Genomic DNA, 18347 nt, shown 5'->3' with positions numbered 1-18347 from the left:
TAGGAACCCAAATTAACTGTTAAATTTTCAACTTAAAAAGTCAAGGGGGTGAGGCTGTAGAGCCAGGTCACCCTCAGTATCTCAAGATTTCACCTATTAAGGTCATATTTTTCTTAGGTACATTTATTAATGATTAAAAAATAACAATATTTGGAAAAAAGTTTTGCAAAGTTGCACTCTCATCCCAAAAAATGTTGTAGTTGTCTGCTACCTTGTGATGTCACAGGTGAGTGGTAAAATTACATAAATGAATAATATTTAAAGTGTAAAAAAGTAACTGTAGGAAAGTCCTACAACTGTGAAGCTGTGTGACAGCAAAGTCTTACAACTGTGCTGTCAGCTTTTTGGCTATAATACTGTTATTATTAATTTTATTCATCCAACTGTATGATTAATTTGTAGGTTATCACATGTAATACATAAGGGTTATTATATGAAATTGACAAAACTTAAAAAAACGTTCAAAAATAAAAAAAAGGTAAAAAATGATTCAATAACAAAACATTTTGACATAAACTTCAGGCTATGAAAGCTCAACCGAAATGGCAAACATTGATGTTTTTCAAATCTAGTTTCTAAAGCATACTACAGTGTTTCTTAGATAAAACAAGCCGGCGATGGTTGTGTTTTTTTAGTTTTTGATAATTGATTCTTATGTGTTTTTTAGCACTGAATCTGAAAATAACCTTCTTTGTTTCCATCTCATCAGGATTTTTCGCAAATCGCAAATTTCAAAATTAGTAAAAAGTTGAAAAATTGCATTCAGATTCAATGCTAAAAAATATGTACGAATCAATTATCAAAAGTTTAAAAACATTCCACAACCCAAATTTTGCAGGTTTGTGTAATTGTTCAAATGGAGAAACGCAAATGGAATGAAAATTAACAGCTGTTCGTATCTCAAAAAATTAATTTTTTTGTATGAAACCCTACACTTCAACTCAACATGCAAAACAATTCAAAAATTTAAATAGAATGAATAGGGTTGTGATGCATCATTTTAAACAGTATTAAAAAACAGAAAGTTTTCATAAAACATTTCTGGCCACGACAATCCTAACCGAAATGGTAGCCATTCAATTTTTATTACTCCCTTGAAAAAATGTGTGGGTGATCTCTTACTGAAAAATAGATTGTTTTAAAAAGATGCATTTGCTAAATTTTATTTTTTTTGATGAGCAGTTATTTTAGAGGTTCTGTAAACCACTTTTGAAACTACTGAAAACATTAAATGATCACCAGTTTGATTGGGGTTGATATAGCCTGAATTTTTTATGCCAGAATTTTTGTAATCTCTAAAACAACATTTTTTCTGTTTAGAATTTTTGAGTTGCTCCCTATAGGGCTCCCTGGGTGCTTGGGGATGTGTTGATCTCATACCAAAAAGTACAGTAGTTTTTTGATAGGATTAGCTAAATTTTATTTTTTTAAGTTTAATTGTAAAAATCGGTTTTTAAGGGTTCTCATACTTTTTCAAAATTCTGCATATTAAATTCTGCAGTAAGAACTACCTTACAGTAAGTTAATCTAAAGAGAATAATCTAAAACACTTAACTTCATTACTCAGAAGAATACTTTATTTCACATATTGTATTTTATTATTGCATTAATTGTGACCTGATTAAATATAACTGCAGTTAATTTTTTGCAAAATTAGTACTTACTATACTTATTTGTAATTATTGTATTAATTTATTTTATATTCTGTTAATTGATCTTTTTTTATTTTCAAGCTGTCATTTTGGAAACATCAGGTACATATCGTCCATTATTTTCAGTATTTAATTTATATATATATAAAATTAATAACAAATTCAATGCACCTACTGATTTGGACAAAAACTTTTTTTTTTCTTTTAAAATCAGTAAGTTTGTATTGAGTTTGCTAATAATTTTATATATTTATGGATGCTTTTTGTTGGTAGTTGTTGATTGCTATACAGTGGACAACATGTTTAATCATTTTATATATGTAAGTGTAAAAAAATTGTACATGGTTGTTCATTTTTGGATTCTACGTATATCAAAATTAACAAAATATTATCCATTAAATGGCAATTTCCCCTTCATTTCTCTTCTGTTTGCCATTTTGTATTTTTTAAAGTAAAATTTATATTATTCTTTAGAAATATTGGAATGAGAAATCATTACATTTGATACACATGTGTATCTGTAAATAAAAAATGTTACGGTTATACATTTTTACTAATATCTAAGTGGTGGCAACATAATTTTTTTTTATCTTTTATAATAAGCTGATTATTTGTTGACCCATTTACAAAAAGTAAATCTCATTTTGTTTACAATGAAAGGCTTATGAAGCTAATAAAGAGTATCTTTATAAAACTAATGATTATTGAAATTAAAATGTATAAAAAATTAAAATGTGATCATTACTTTGAAATTTTTAAATGATTATATTGTAATTTTTTTATTTATAAAAGAAACTGTAATATGTATACCAATTATTATAATGATTTCTCAATCTAGTCTAAAGACAAATTTTCTTTAAAATACAATGAATAACAGACTGATGGAAAATAAAGGGGAAATTAAAATTTTTTTATAGGACTTTTTTTTGTTATACGCCACTTATATACTTGCTGTTTTTTTTAAAGAATTATTACTTTTAATTTTAGCATAATCAATAAACTACATTTCATTTTGATGATCAGTTATGGTATGAATATCTTTTTAAATCAGGTGCTGGCCCAATACTGGGTAAGAAAAGAGCAGCTAGTAGTTGGCTAGAGACTGATCTCGATTCTCAGGTGACTCGCGATCTCGGTTTAGAATCACCTCCTACCACGACACCATGTGGTAGACATTCAGCTTCCCCTATACCGTTATATGTTAATACAGAAGATAGTAAATCTGTTAGTCCTACAAATATTAGCTCAACTAATTCTGGTATGTACCTTTTTAATATATAGTTTATTGGTTTTTTTTTATTTTGTGTTTTTTTTCCTTTAATTGACTGGTTTGATGCATTTCTTCGTTAATTTTTCTTTTGATCTCAACTTAATTAATACATCTTTTCATTTTACTTCACATTTTTTATCTTCAACATGCCACTCTGTAGCCAAACTAACCAAAAACATGAATGTATGACCTTATTTGTATCATCTTACTTCAAATGCACCAATTCTTTTTCGATCTGTTTTACCTATCATCCATATTTCACTAACATAAAGCATTAACACTCCGTATAAATATTTTAAAGAATTTTTTCCGAATCACTTAGGTATATTTAACACTAAAAGATTTCTGCATGCAATCAGTTTGATGCCAACATTACTTTGGCCATCCTATATAACTGTAAAACACATTACAGATTTTTGCTGTAGCTGGTATGGTTTTTTCTACTACATTATTAAATTGGTTAACATTTTGTACATATTTCATTCATTATATTAACATATTACACAGCAACTAATTATCTAGGTTTCCTGATTTTTACTTTTGGGATTAAAAAATACAATTTATTATACGCATAAATAAATTATTAAAAATATTTTGTAAAAAACCTAATTTCACTATTTTAAAATATAGTTAACTTATATGAAAATGAGCCCATCTTCATTAGCCGAGTTGTACATCTCAACCTCTCATCCAGAAGTTCATAGTTTGAATCTTGTACAAACATACAAAATTCCCATTTCATATTCTCACGCTTCAAGTTTCAAGCTTGTGTGGGGTTCATAAAAAAATAATCATCTTGAAAGTACAGTAAAAGCATAACTAATGAGGTCAGTAAAATCAGTTGCCAACTTTTTCTAGAGAAGTTCCCAAATTGTAACTTTATACATAACAGTTGTTTGTGTTTACCATAAAGTCAATGAATATTAAATAAATAAAATTTATTTTAACCCTTTGTGGACGGATACCCATCTATGGGCTACCTGTACTAACACTGGAGGGTGGAAACCCCCATTCAGGGTCTCTGAATGTGACTGGCTATTTGTCTTCACGTTGTTACATATAAATTCCAAGAAATGGTAGGAGATGTTCTTTCAGTCATTTTGAGATGGGAATTCCTCATACAACGTGATTGGGAACCATTTTACTTAAGTTATCAGATGAGTTCAATGACTGTGCATATGTAAAATATGTAAAATTTGAGTTTTATTCTATCGTAAACCCAATCAGTGATTTAAAGAACAGTATGTTTTTTAACTCAGGTGTAAAGTTTTTTAATTTTAATCTCTTTAAAAAATTTATAAAATAGACTTAAAAATAAATACCTATTAAATTATCTGTAAAATAGATTTTACTTCAATATATATTATATATAAATAAATTCTTTTGTAATTATTAACTGAAAAATATCAATCTACTAAGCAGTTTTCAATCAAATATCAATATCAATCAGATAGCTGTAAGGCACTAAGAAGTAGAGTGTGTAAAATAAAGACTGTTTTATTGTGTTTGTGTGTACGCGTGCGTGCAGTTATAAGAATTTCTTTAATTGCATCAGATTATTTAGGTTTAAAGGTTTAATGTATTTTACAAAATTTGAAAGTTTTTGATATTTTTTATGCCTAAAAATTATATGATAGAATATACAGCAAATATATAATTAATAGTAATAATAATAATTTAGTAGATTTTTTATAAACTTAAAAAAGTAATCATTCATGGTATTTAAAGAAGAAGCAGTGTATTTATAGGAATTAATGTGGAGAGCGATAAAGTTGAAAAAAAATTATAATAACTGATAAAATACAGTGTTTCTTTGTGTAATTGCTATAAAATAGCAATCCTCTTGAAATTAAAAGTTAGCAAAGAACAGGTACAGACTTTCTAAAGAAACATTCTTGCACGTTTCTGAAATTGTATACTTTGTGAAATTATTCAATGTAATTGTAGATCAGTCTTCACGATCCTCAGTGAAGATTGTAGAAGAAATAGATGATAAATATTTTTTAAAAAATATTATGTTTAGTAGGGATTGCAAAAAAGTTAGGTAATGCTGTGTATAATCTTGTTGCCATAGCAACCATCAAGAGAAATTCATCACCAGTCATTGAAATATGTTTTAACTTTAGTAATAATGAGGGCACAGGCATTGAACTTCAAATTCCTAACAATTGATTGTTTTCTGATGAGAAATATGTAACAAAACATTTTAGATGGAACGTTTAATAATTAACAAGACAAATTGATGTAGAGAAATAACAATTTATTCAATGACAATGAAACTTACACTACTTTTCAACATAGTCTCCAGCAAAATTTAGACACTTGTCTCACCGTTCTGTGAGTTTTCTGATTCCCACAGCATAGAATTCTTTATCTTGTTATTTGAACCATTCGTGTATCGCTTTATTGACCATGTTGTTGTCATCAAACATTCTGTCATGTAAAAAGTCTTTCGGTAGATCACACAAATGAAAATTGGGTGGGATGAGGTCTTGGCTGTAAGGAGAATGTGGTTATAGCTCCCAACCCAACTTCTCGAGTATTTCTCTCATTCTCTGAGTGATGTGGGGGTCGTCATACAAGAGAATCACATCTTTTGAGAGAGCACCCTCACGTTTTCGCCTTATCGCAGGTCTCACTATTTGCTAGAATAGTACTCACTGCTGATGGCTATGTTGTTCTTCTAAATAGTCACTAAAAATTGGACCTTCAGAGTCCCAGAGGACCGTCAACATCACTTTACTGGATGATGCATGAGTTTTGAATTTTTTTCTTTACATCAGTTTTTCACATTAATTATTGAACGTTAATCGTATTGTATTTGATATAACACAATATCAACACATAGTCAAACACATTTAATGCATTTGTTGTACGTGTTAAGCAGAATTAATGATACATGATTTATGATTTGCCTTTATGTGATGTATTTCTTTTGTGATGGAATAAAGTGTCAGTCAAAGCATCATATTCTCAACTCTCCATGAATAGATAAATTTTATTCCTTTTTTCCATATATTTATTGTTTAATTAATATTTTGTATTGATATTGTCTCGGAGAACATGAAATTTGCCATAGCATTTCATAAAATTATAGAACACTCTATCAAATTGAAATTATAAATATTACTGCCTTTTCAAATATTACTTCATATTTATAAATTTTCAGAAACGCCAAGTAGAGAAGATGTACCACCTCCACCTCCTCCTCAGCCGCAATACTGCCGACCAATTAATATCAATGAAGCTGATGACAGAGTTAAGCGGTTTTATGGTAAGCCGATTCATTATTTAAACCATAGTTTGTATTTTATTTAAACATATTTTCTCTTATGAATGATAGTCTTACAATGAAATGTGTATAATTTATTCATAAAGATGTTCATTAAAGTATGGTAACACTTAAATAATGTCTCAATTGTTAATTATAGAAAAATGAAGTGTAGCATATACAGCTCTCTTGAAATTATCTATTTTATAAAACCATCCATGAAAGAAACTCAGAAATTTGAAATAGAAAATGTATGTAAGATTGTGATATACCATTTTAAAAGTTATTAAAAAACAAAAATATGTTATGACAACTCTAACCGAAATGGGTGGTCATTTAAGGTTTTTCAGAGATAGTTTCAAAGGTGTTCTCCACTACCTCTTAAATGATTGATCAATAGTTAAACATTAAAAAAATGAAATTTTTTTCAGTGCTCCTATCTCAAAATCTATTTATCAGTATGGGACCACCATACCCACAAGGCCCCATGGAAGAGATAACTGAAAAATTTTAAATAGAAAGAGTATAGCATTGTATTATAATGATTGATAGATTGTTTTGAGGTAGAAGAATTTTGTTTTTTTAGTGTTTCTCAGTTGAGCGGTTATTTAAGAGGTACTATAGATCACTTTTAAAACTAGGTTCTGAAAAACATTAAATAGCGATTACTTTGGTTATTTGTAGTCCAATGTTTTATGTTAAAATTCTTGTTTTTCAATACTTTTTAAAAAGATGTGTTACTGTTGCATCATTTTTATTCAAAATTTTTGAGATGTTCCCATTGGGTGCTTAGTTGTTCATCTAATACTGAAAACTAAATCTTTCCAAAATAGAAATACATACTGAATTTCATTGTTTTTGGTTTAACTGCTGGAAAATTTAAGAGTTGGCATAATTTATGAACAAGTGGTTGTGTCTATACAGAGTGTATCATGAAGTTCTTTTGTAACTTTTGTAACCTATTCTTCTAATGAAAATAATGGAAAAAATTTATACAAACATGTCTTCTAAAATGCTTCATTTGTGAGTTATCACTAGGAAAGATTTTGCTCGTCGGATTTCAGCTACCCTGGTGAAATGAGGGTCGTACTAATCTTTTTTGGACATTAATTAAGTGGAAGAATGAATGATTTCTTATGGTTTTTGACCTAACTGACCTAAAAAATTTAATAAAATAGGTCCCAGAACAGTATCTGTAGTAGTTTTTGAGAAATCTGGGGTGAAAACCAATAAATTGAGGTAAAAAACCTTAATTTTTATGTTTGACATACAATAACTTTGTTAAATGGGTAATAAAGACATTAAACTTCTAAACAAAATTTGTAGAGAATTTAATTCTGAACAAAATGGTGTAAGATAAATAAACAAAGAAAACTTAGAAAAATTCAAATTTTATTTAGAAGCAGTACATTACTACATTTGTCAGAAATGCTGCTCTGTTGCATTTTTATAAGACCATCTCCATCAAACATGGTCTGATGGTTTATCAAATTGAAATTTTGTTTGTATTTTTATATTAATATTTTTCTAATGTGTTTAATTTTATGTCATCTTTATTAATTTATAATATTTCTAAATTTACGATAATACTAGAAATACAATGTTTTTTTTTTTTTTTAATTACATGGTCTGTCATGTTAGGTAAACCTAGTTTATTATTTTAGTATTTCTGCAATGTTCAGGAAATCTACTTTTAAAGAATCTTATTTGTTTTTCCTACATAAATAACATCACAATCATTACATTTAATTTTACAAATTCCACACAGATTGCTTATTTTATTATTATTTTTTGTTATTTAAATTTTTTATTATGTGGTTATTAGGTTTATATGCCGATTTAAATATTTCTTTATTATAAGTTTTAGTAATGTTTTCAATGATATATTATTGGTGTATAAATACTTTACGTATATTTTTTTATTCTTTTGTGTCTTATTATGTGTTGGTAGTAAGATAGTTATTTTGTTTTGATAGTGGTTTTTTTATAAATCTTATTAATTAAAGTAGTATCATATGCATTTTCAACCCATAATTTTTTATGATGTTTTATTTTATTAACTTTTCTTTATTATTATGTGTGTGTTTAATTGCTTTATTAATCATCATGTTTATATAAATATTAATTTTATGAGACCAAGGGTGATTTGGTTTTTTATGAATTGTTATATTATATATTCTAATCTATTAATAACTTTTCAAATAATTGTTGAACAAAGATTGGGTTTACATAAGCACTATGCATGTTGGGTATCAAAACAAACTTACAAATGCCCACAAAACAGTAAGAATGAGAGCGACAATGACTTTTCTTTAGTGCTGTTAATAACATTACTGTGGAATTTCTTGATAGTATTGTTACTAGGGACAAGATATGGATTCAGTTCATCAATATTGAGACAGAAAAACAGTTCAAACAATGGATGTACACACACTTTCCAAGCAAACCCAGAAAATTTAAACTAACCTATTCTAACAAAAAAATTACAGCTACTGTGTTTTGGAATAATATTCCTTAAGCAAAGCACAAAAATAACTGCAGACATTTATTCTGAAATGTTGTCAGAGCCTAGGAGAATGATACAAAATAATGGATGATAATGAAGGGAATAGTTTTTGCATGCAATGCACAGCCTCACACTGCTAGTAGCATTAAGAGTGTAAGTTGAGATGGCAGATTTTTTACTACCCCCCACTACAGGCCTGATTTGGCACCATCTGATTTCATTCGTTCACAAAATTGAAGAATAGGGTGGCTACTTAATAATGGAAAAGCAATGATGAATTCGCAGTGGAGTCAATAAAAGGATACTTTGCCGGCACTATACTTTCAAGACGGAGTAGATAAGCATTTGTTACAATATGACATTGCTTGAATTTGGGAGGTGACTTTGTTGAGAAGTAATTATAAGTATATATGTTGTAACTTTTGTATATAGTGATTTTTTTCAATTTATTTTGTTAATTTTTATTACTCGACCGAAGGTTAAGTAATAAAGTAGTTAAGCCCCTGTAGAGTTTTGTAAATATCATACCGTTTGTATATGAGGGTTAATTTTTTTTCAAGGTCCGATCGGTCACGAAATTAAAACCACAGTGAAAATAAAATTTTTTTTATTTGTAACAAGTACTTACACAGTTACACTATTTCTCTATATAGTCGCCAGTCCGATTTAGACATTTGCCGTAGGGTGTTACTAACTTTCCAATACCTCTTCATAGAACGGAGCCACCTGTGTTTTCAGCCATGTTTTTATGCCGATCTGCAGCTTGATGTCTGTGGCAAAATGTTGTCCTCCTAGCCAGCATTTCATGTGAGCAAAGAGATGAAAATTGGATGGAACCAAGTCCGGGCTGTATGGTGGGTGAATAAGAATAAGCGGAGAGGAATGTTGCCACCAGACACTGTCTTTCTCCATTACAATGCTCAGCCGCACACTGCAGCTGTAACGAAGAAGCACCAGCAGCGTTTTTGTTGGGAAGCGTTTGATCACCCACCACACAGCCCGGACTTAGCTCCATCTGATTTTCACCTCTTTGCTCACATGAAACGCTGGCTAGGAGGACAACATTTTGGCATAGACATCGAGCTGCAGAGCAGCGTAGAAACATGGCTGAAAACACAGGCGGCTCCATTCTATGACGAGGGTATTGGTAAGTTGGTACCACGCTACGACAGATGTCTAAATCGGAGTGGCTACTTTGTAGAGAAATAGCTTAACTATGTAAGTATTTGTTACAAAAAAAATTTTTTATTTTCATTGTGGTTTTTGATTTCGTGACTGATCAGACCTTGAAAAAAGTAACCCTCATATAAAGGAATTTTTGGGAACCAAAATTTGTCTTTTTTTTAATTATTATCTATCATTTTGTTCCATTACTTGAGATACATTCTAAAATCAATGTTTTTTATCGAATTGTGTGTGATACATAATTTTGCTTCCTTTAAAAATTTTACATCCATAGCGTGAATGTTAATTAATATTTTCTGTATAAAAATGCATGCCTCACTGCATATTAGCAACTGAAGAAGAAAAAATATAGAACGTAAATTAAAATTATTTCCTTGTAAAAGATTTATACATGATTTGTTTGTTAAATGTTTTAATTTATATATTTATCTATTTATTTTACTTTTAAGGAATAATTCCAAAGGATAAACCACAAGAAATCAAGACTGTAAGGATAGTTAAAAGAGAATCGGAGAGAAGACAACGTGATAGAGATCGTAGTGGAAATATTGGTATACCGATTACTAATTCAGCTACTAACCCTAAGAGAATTAATGTTAATGATGATTCTGGAACTTCAAGCGATTCAAATGAGGTATTAATTAATAAAAATACTTTCTTTTTTTATTTAAATATTTTTCTTTTTTAATCGGGAGTAATCGTATATTAGAATTAATTGTTATTGTTCATCATCAATTAAGGCTATTATCTCAGTTACAAGAACCATCACATAATGGCAAGCACGGATGATCAGTCTACATGTCACTGCTATACTATTGTTCTCTGAAACATTGGCACACCATGATTAGTCATTTCTTAGTAGCATAAACTTTTTTTTTTTTTTGTCTTCAGTCATTTGACTGGTTTGATGCAGCTCTCCAAGATTCCCTATCTAGTGCTAGTCGTTTCATTTCAGTATACCCTCTACATCCTACATCCCTAACAATTTGTTTTACATATTCCAAACATGGCCTGCCTACACAATTCTTTCCTTCTACCTGTCCTTCCAATATTAAAGCGACTATACCAGGATGCCTTATGTGGCCTAATAAGTCTGTCTCTTCTTTTAACTATATTTTTCCAAATGCTTCTTTCTTCATCTATTTGCCGCAATACCTCTTCATTTGTCACTTTATCCACCCATCTGATTTTTAACATTCTCCTATAGCACCACATTTCAAAAGCTTCTAATCTTTTCTTCTCAGATACTCCGATCGTCCAAGTTTCACTTACATATAAATCGACACTCCAAACATACACTTTCAAAAATCTTTTCCTGACATTTAAATTAATTTTTGATGTAAACAAATTATATTTCTTACTGAAGGCTCGTTTAGCTTGTGCTATTCGGCATTTTATATCGCTCCTGCTTCGTCCATCTTTAGTAATTCTACTTCCCAAATAACAAAATTCTTCTACCTCCATAATCTTTTCTCCTCCTATTTTCACATTCAGTGGTCCATCTTTGTTATTTCTACTACATTTCATTACTTTTGTTTTGTTCTTGTTTATTTTCATGCGATAGTTCTTGCGTAGGACTTCATCTATGCCGTTCATTGTTTCTTCTAAATCCTTTTTACTCTCGGCTAGAATTACTATATCATCAGCAAATTGTAGCATCTTTATCTTTTCACCTTGTACTGTTACTCCGAATCTAAATTGTTCTTTAACATCATTAACTGCTAGTTCCATGTAAAGATTAAAAAGGAACGGAGATAAGGAACATCCTTGTTGGACTCCCTTTCTTATTACGGCTTCTTTCTTATGTTCTTCAATTGTTACTGTTGCTGTTTGGTTCCTGTACATGTTAGCAATTGTTCTTCTATCTCTGTATTTGAACCCTAATTTTTTTTTAAAATGCTGAACATTTTATTCCAGTCTACGTTGTCGAACGCCTTTTCTAGGTCTATAAACACCAAGTATGTTGGTTTGTTTTTCTTTAATCTTCCTTCTACTATTAATCTGAAGCCTAAAATTGCTTCCCTTGTCCCTATACTTTTCCTGAAACCAAATTGGTCTTTTCCTAACAGTTCTTCCACTTTCCTCTCAATTCTTCTGTATAGAATTCTAGTTAAGATTTTTGATGCATGACTAGTTAAACTAATTGTTCTATATTCTTCACATTTATCTGCCCCTGCTTTCTTTGGTATCATGACTATAACACTTTTTTTGAAGTCGGAAATTCCCCTTTTTCATAAATATTACACACCAGTTTGTATAATCTATCAATCGCTTCCTCACCTGCACTGCGCAGTAATTCTACAGGTATTCCGTCTATTCCGCAATTTAAAACTTTTAATGCTCTCTTAAATTCAGATCTCAGTATTGTTTCCTCCATTTCATCCTCCTCAACTTCCTCTTCTTCCTCTATAACACCATTTTCTAATTCATTTCCTCCGTATAACTGTTCAATATATTTCACCCATCTATCGACTTTACCTTTCGTATTATATATTGGTGTACCATCTTTGTTTAACACATTATTAGATTTTAATTTATGTACCCCAAAATTTTCCTTAACTTTCCTGTATGCTCCGTCTATTTTACTAATGTTCATTTCTCTTTCCACTTCTGAACACTTTTCTTTAATCCACTCTTCTTTTGCCAGTTTGCACTTCCTGTTTATAGCATTTCTTAATTGCCGATAGTTCCTTTTACTTTCTTCATCACTATCATTCTTATATTTTCTACGTTCATCCATCAGCTGCAATATATCGTCTGAAACCCAAGGTTTTCTACCAGTTCTCTTTATTCCGCCTAAGTTTGCTTCTGCTGATTTAAGAATTTCCTTTTTAACATTCTCCCATTCTTCTTCCATATTTTCTACCTTATCTTTTTTTCTCGGACCTCTTGCGATGTCCTCTTCAAAAATCTTCTTTACCTCCTCTTCCTCAAGTTTCTCTAAATTCCACCGATTCATCTGACACCTTTTCTTCAGGTTTTTAAACCCCAATCTACATTTCATTATCACCAAATTATGGTTGCCATCAATGTCTGCTCCAGGGTAAGTTTTGCAGTCAACGAGTTGATTTCTAAATCTTTGCTTAACCATGATATAATCTATCTGATACCTTGCAGTATCGGCTTACTTTTTCCAAGTGTATATTCTTCTATTATGATTTTTAAATTGGGTGTTGGCAATTACTAAATTGTACTTCGTGCAAAACTCTATAAGTCGGTCCCCTCTTTCATTCCTTTTGCCCAGCCCGTATTCACCCACTATATTTCCTTCCCTGCCTTTTCCAATGCTTGCATTCCAATCTCCAACTATTATTAAATTTTCATCTCCTTTTACGTGTTTAATTGCTTTATCAATCTCTTCGTATACACACTCTACCTCATCATCATCATGGGCGCTTGTAGGCATATAGACGTTAACAATCGTTGTCGGTTTAGGTTTTGATTTTATCCTTATTACAATGATTCTAGTAGCATAAACATGATGCATGGTATGTTGGGTAGTAATCATTGCTCCTCCAAGTTCGCCTTTACATGGCGGTGAGTGTATAGTTAGTGAATATTAGTACTTATTGAATATCAGCACTCAAGAGTATGTTGATATCAAGTACAGCAATTATTCTTTTAACTGGATTTTACTGTTGATGTTTTATCTAAAATAAAAACTTGATTCAAATATAAAATATACTTTAAACATCACTATGAAATTGTGTAATATTACTTTGATGGAAAGTTTTTTATACTCTGTCTTAGCTATTTTTTTAACAAATTTGTTTTCCACTTCTCTACATCTGCAGTCAGTTGCTTTAAATTTTTTGTAACTTGATCCAATAATATCTACCTCTTAGTCTGTATTTACTTTCTTAGTCTGATTTTCCAACACAAACTGATTTTTCTGTTACAAACTGTTTTGTAGCAGAGATTGTACATATGTATTTTTTTAAAATTGTATTTTAAATTTTTATAAAATTTTTTCAAATCTTATCTTATTTAATTCTTGACCTTTAATATATTTTATTAAAATTCATCTGCAGTATGTTAATCACAAAAAAACAGTTGCCGCAAAGTGAAGGAAGAATTCATTTGAAACTTCTAAATGGTTTCTTGAAAGCTATTTAAAAAAGTATTTGCTTTTATTTTCATAGCTTCAATTAATTTATTTTTCTAAAATGTATTCTAAACATCTAAATTAAAAAATATTTATCAAAAGGATTTAATTTTTTGTTCTATTATTATTTTTCCTTTATGATTTTGGCCAATTAGAACCACCATTAGTCTTCTTCAGTTCTCTCTTTTCAAGAGAGTAAATTCTCTTCATTTTCTCTGCATGTTGTCCTTTGCATTCTTCTGACCACTTCATTTTCAGATTTTCTTTCCTGTGCTGTTGTTCCGGGAATCCCCTAAAATCATAATTTTGGAAAAAGTGTTTTTTTTTTTTTTTTTTTTTTTTTTTTTTAATATTTTTGTCTGTTGTACTTTTAAATGTACATTCTTTTAACTTCATTAATCCATTTTGTTTCTGTTTTCTTATTACAGAAGAAATCAAAGATTTCCTTATTTAACCTGCTTTTTCATTGTGTGCAGAATTTTTTCTTATTTTATTATATTTCATTGTGGTCCCTAAATTTAATTATTTAATTATTCCCTTGTGTATAAACTCTGTTTTTATTGCTATTTTATAATATGTGATTTTCAGGTTTTTTGATAAGTATTTTTTTTCTTGCTTTTCCTGTTCGTGAAACTATCATATTTTGCTGATTTTTCTAATCCATTTTTCTTTATATGTTTAACCAGATATCTGAATTCATTGTCCATTTCAGCTTTTCCTATTCCTGTTTGTATGTATTTTTAATGTTTATTATTATTTTTGTCTTCTTGATGATACTTTTAATCCTGTTTTACTACCTATTGCATCTAAAATGCTGAATTGTATTCTTGCCGATTCCCAATTTTCTGATATGATTTCAAGTGCAAGTTCATCTGCGAAAGCTAAACAATTGATTTTAATTTTATTTTTTTTCTTTAAGATTATTGGCCTGATATTCTAATTTTCTATTTTTTGTTATTATTATCTTTTATGCCATATAGGATCACTTTAGTCAGTCCATTATCCAAGTCTCTTCAATGGGAGTGTTAAGACCTTGTGGTCCTCCCAGTACTTTTTCGTATGTTCCGATCTTTGTGTCCTTTTTAGTGTTGAAAATGTTAATGTTGCAAGTTTTTTTCTTGTGTGTGTAAAGTGAGTGTTTTTGTTCTTGATTTTCTTGTTTAATTTTATCTTATCGGTGGTGTCTTCTGGTGTAAGTAAGGCTGATTTCCTTCAGATCCTTTCATATGTCTCTGATCCGTATGTGTCCTATCTTGGTATTTTTCAAGTCAAGATTATATTGTACTAGCTGTTACAGAAATCTTGAATCTTGCATCCTCATGATATGTTCAAAGAATTTTAGACTCCTCTTTCATATGATATCATCGGTGGGTTCTAACTCTTTATTCACAACTTTGTCAGACACGATTCACCACTACTTTTTTTTCTTGGTATTTGATTGGTCCATTCAGGTGTGTTTCTGCTGCATAAGTGGCTGTTGGTTTTATAACTGTGTTGTACTGCCTTATTTTTGCGTTTATTAATATAGGTATTTTTTATTTTAATTGTACCAGGTTAATTTTTGAGCTTTAGCTAGTTTTGTTTCTTCTTATTTGGATTGAGGTTTTTTTCATTTAGGTTGTTAGTTATTATCTCTCAAAGGTATTTAAATTGGGTTGCTATTTTGATTTTATTACTATTTACGTACTTCCTTTAATTGTGTTGGTTTTTTGGGGCATAATTTCTGCCCCATTTTACTTCTTCTTTTTACTTTTGGGGGACATTTTTGAGCCATTCTCTCATTACCATTTCTAGTGCACAGTTGATTAATAGCTATAGAGCCTATTGTCTTGGCACAGTTCTGTTTTGATCTCAAATGGTTTTGAGAGCTCACCAGTCAATATTACCTTCAACTTAGTGTTTGTGAGGGTCAGTTTTCTCATGTTTATTAATTTGGCATGTAGCCTGAGGTATCTTAGAATTTTTAGTAGAGATTCTCTGTGGATGCAGACATAAGCTTTCTTGAAATCTACAAATGCTATCACCATGTCTGTTTCTTTTCCATTATTAGAGTGAGACTCATAATCTGACCAGGGTCTGAAACCTCCTGGTATTCTCCTAGTTCGTCCTCAAGTTGTGAACTGATCCTGTTGAGGATGATTCTTAAAGAATTTAGTATGTTATGTCTAGGAAAAGGAAAAATTACATTCCCGTGTAATTGTTAGGGTTTGTCTTGTTCCTTTTTTGTGTAGCAGATGGATGAAGGCTGTTGCCCAGTGCTCTGAAAGTTCTTTGACACAGATGTTGATAAGCTGTTGATGGACAATTTTTATTTATACTATTATCTAATTTATTTTTTCAACTTATATTTTAAGAGTATTAGTAACAGGCCATCTCTACATGTCTGGTTTTGATTTTTAAAGGTTTTGATAATCCACTTTCAATTAATTGTTTTTTTTTAGTTTCAGTTTGCATATATTCCAAATTCTTCTAACACATTTATCAAGATTTGTCAGCAGAATCACTAGATTTCTTAAAATCGATTTAAGATACTTAAATTTATTGTGAAATTGAAGATTTGTTCTAAACAGTACCTTCCTTTTTTAAATTCAACATATACTTATAAGTTCAAATTATTTCAAAGTATTTTCAACTTTGTTCATTACAATTTTATAAATTATTTTTTCTTTTTCTTTTTAACATATCCTGAGTGAGTAAATGCCAAAAAAATTTTCTCATCAAGAGGAGGATTCTGTAAATTTATGAAGTGAATTTATACACATCTAAAAGAAAACAATTGTATAAATTGCTTTGTCTAGTTAAAATAAGTTCATTCACTTAGTTTAAAAACAAGTGTTAAGTCATTAAGTGTTTAACAAGTTATGTCATTCAGCATTAAGACAAATAAGTCATTAAAGCAAAAGACCTTATTTAATTTTATATAACATGAAAATAAAAACAATTGCTAAAGACTGAACTATTAGTTCATTACATAAATAGTAGAGTGTTCAAAAAATGATGCAGCCTATGGAAGAATGTTTCATTTATTTTTTGCATGTTTTAATTGAGGAAAAATGAGTTACTCAGTGCAGCAGAGAATATTTATTGTGTCCTAGTTCATTAGATATGATAGTTATACGCACACCCAAAGTGCCTTCACAGAAAAGTATGATGTGGATACACCAAACAAATCTTCCATCAAGTGCCTGTATGACAAGTTCTAAGAGTCAGAGAATGTGGCATGTGCACCCAAAAGTGGTCGATTGAAATTGCTAATGTCAAAAAAGTTGATGGACATGCAAGCTGCATATTCTGTTCCTCCTAAGAAGTTTGTCTGACACCTGTCTAGCCAGTCTCATCTCATCGTTAGTAGTGCCCACACAGCATCATGCAAGTGATTGAATATGCATCCATACAGAATTTATGTTGTTCATGAGTTGTTACTTGCAGTCACTGGAAAATGTGTACCTTTCTATATTGGTTTATGTCATCTGTAATGTCATAAGGGGAAGAACTCGATGACTAGTTCTGACAAGTCACGGTTCCATCTTGATGGATACATAAATGCACAGAATTCACACATTTGATGTATGGAAAATCCAAATCAGCTGCACAGACAAAAGGTGGGTGTTTGGTGTGCATTGTCATGTGGGCAAACATCATGACATTCTTTCATGAGACAATGAACAGTGAGCACTATATACAGATAGTGTAACAATTTGAAAACATTATACTTGCAGACTAGCTAGAGTACATGCGGTTTCAACAGGACAATTCTATGGTTCATACAGCCAACAACATTATGACTTTCTTGGATCAGTGTTTTCATAGATAAATGATTTCAAAGGGGTTGTGGACCCCTCGATCTCCTGATTTATTCTGTCCTGACTTTTCCTTGTGGGGATACCTTAAGGATGCTGCTTACAAAACTCATCCTCGCACTGTTCTTGAATTATAGAGCAAAATTTAATGATGTGTCGCTGCAATTCCTCAACAAACATTAAACATGTGTAAGCATGAAACATCGTATTCAGTTGTGTGAATTTCATTATGGATGCCACTTTCAACTATTGTAACTTACTCATTTTCCCATAAGGTTGCTTCATATTTTGAATATTGTGCTTGGTACCCAAAATTACATTGTACATTTATCTATAAAAATTATGTTACAAAAGATTTTCTGTTAAATAACTGATATCTCATGAATAGTTTACTGGATTTTTGTTAATGAGATAAAAAAATGAATTTTTTTCTTCCTAAATATAACTTGCAGGAATCATTTTAGCTACCTATTGCAGAATGTGAACTGGTTAGAGACATCAAATATAAAAAAAAATAATAATAACAATATTAAAATTAAGATATTCATTCTCTGTTTC

At 30.2% G+C, this 18347-nt stretch overlaps 1 protein-coding gene across 3 annotated transcripts in view; it reads left to right on the top strand.

The window, feature by feature from the left end:
• The window catches only part of LOC142332611 (uncharacterized), a 643294-nt gene that overhangs the window by 607183 nt on the left and 17764 nt on the right, over positions 1-18347 (top strand). For all 3 annotated transcript variants that reach the window (XR_012758351.1, XM_075379149.1, XM_075379148.1), the window contains 3 exons: positions 2704-2910; positions 6092-6196; positions 10334-10518. Coding sequence is in view for 2 of the 3 variants with exons in the window: in XM_075379149.1 (XP_075235264.1) it covers positions 2704-2910; positions 6092-6196; positions 10334-10518 (497 nt within the window). In the remaining variant the exon portion in view is untranslated. The remainder of the gene's footprint in view (positions 1-2703; positions 2911-6091; positions 6197-10333; positions 10519-18347) is intronic.

Source organism: Lycorma delicatula, chromosome 11, assembly GCF_047948215.1.
Source record: "Lycorma delicatula isolate Av1 chromosome 11, ASM4794821v1, whole genome shotgun sequence".
In the NCBI taxonomy this organism is placed as follows: Eukaryota; Metazoa; Arthropoda; class Insecta; order Hemiptera; family Fulgoridae; genus Lycorma; species Lycorma delicatula.
Note: the sequence above shows the minus strand (reverse complement) of the source record. Positions and strands in the feature narration are given on the sequence as shown.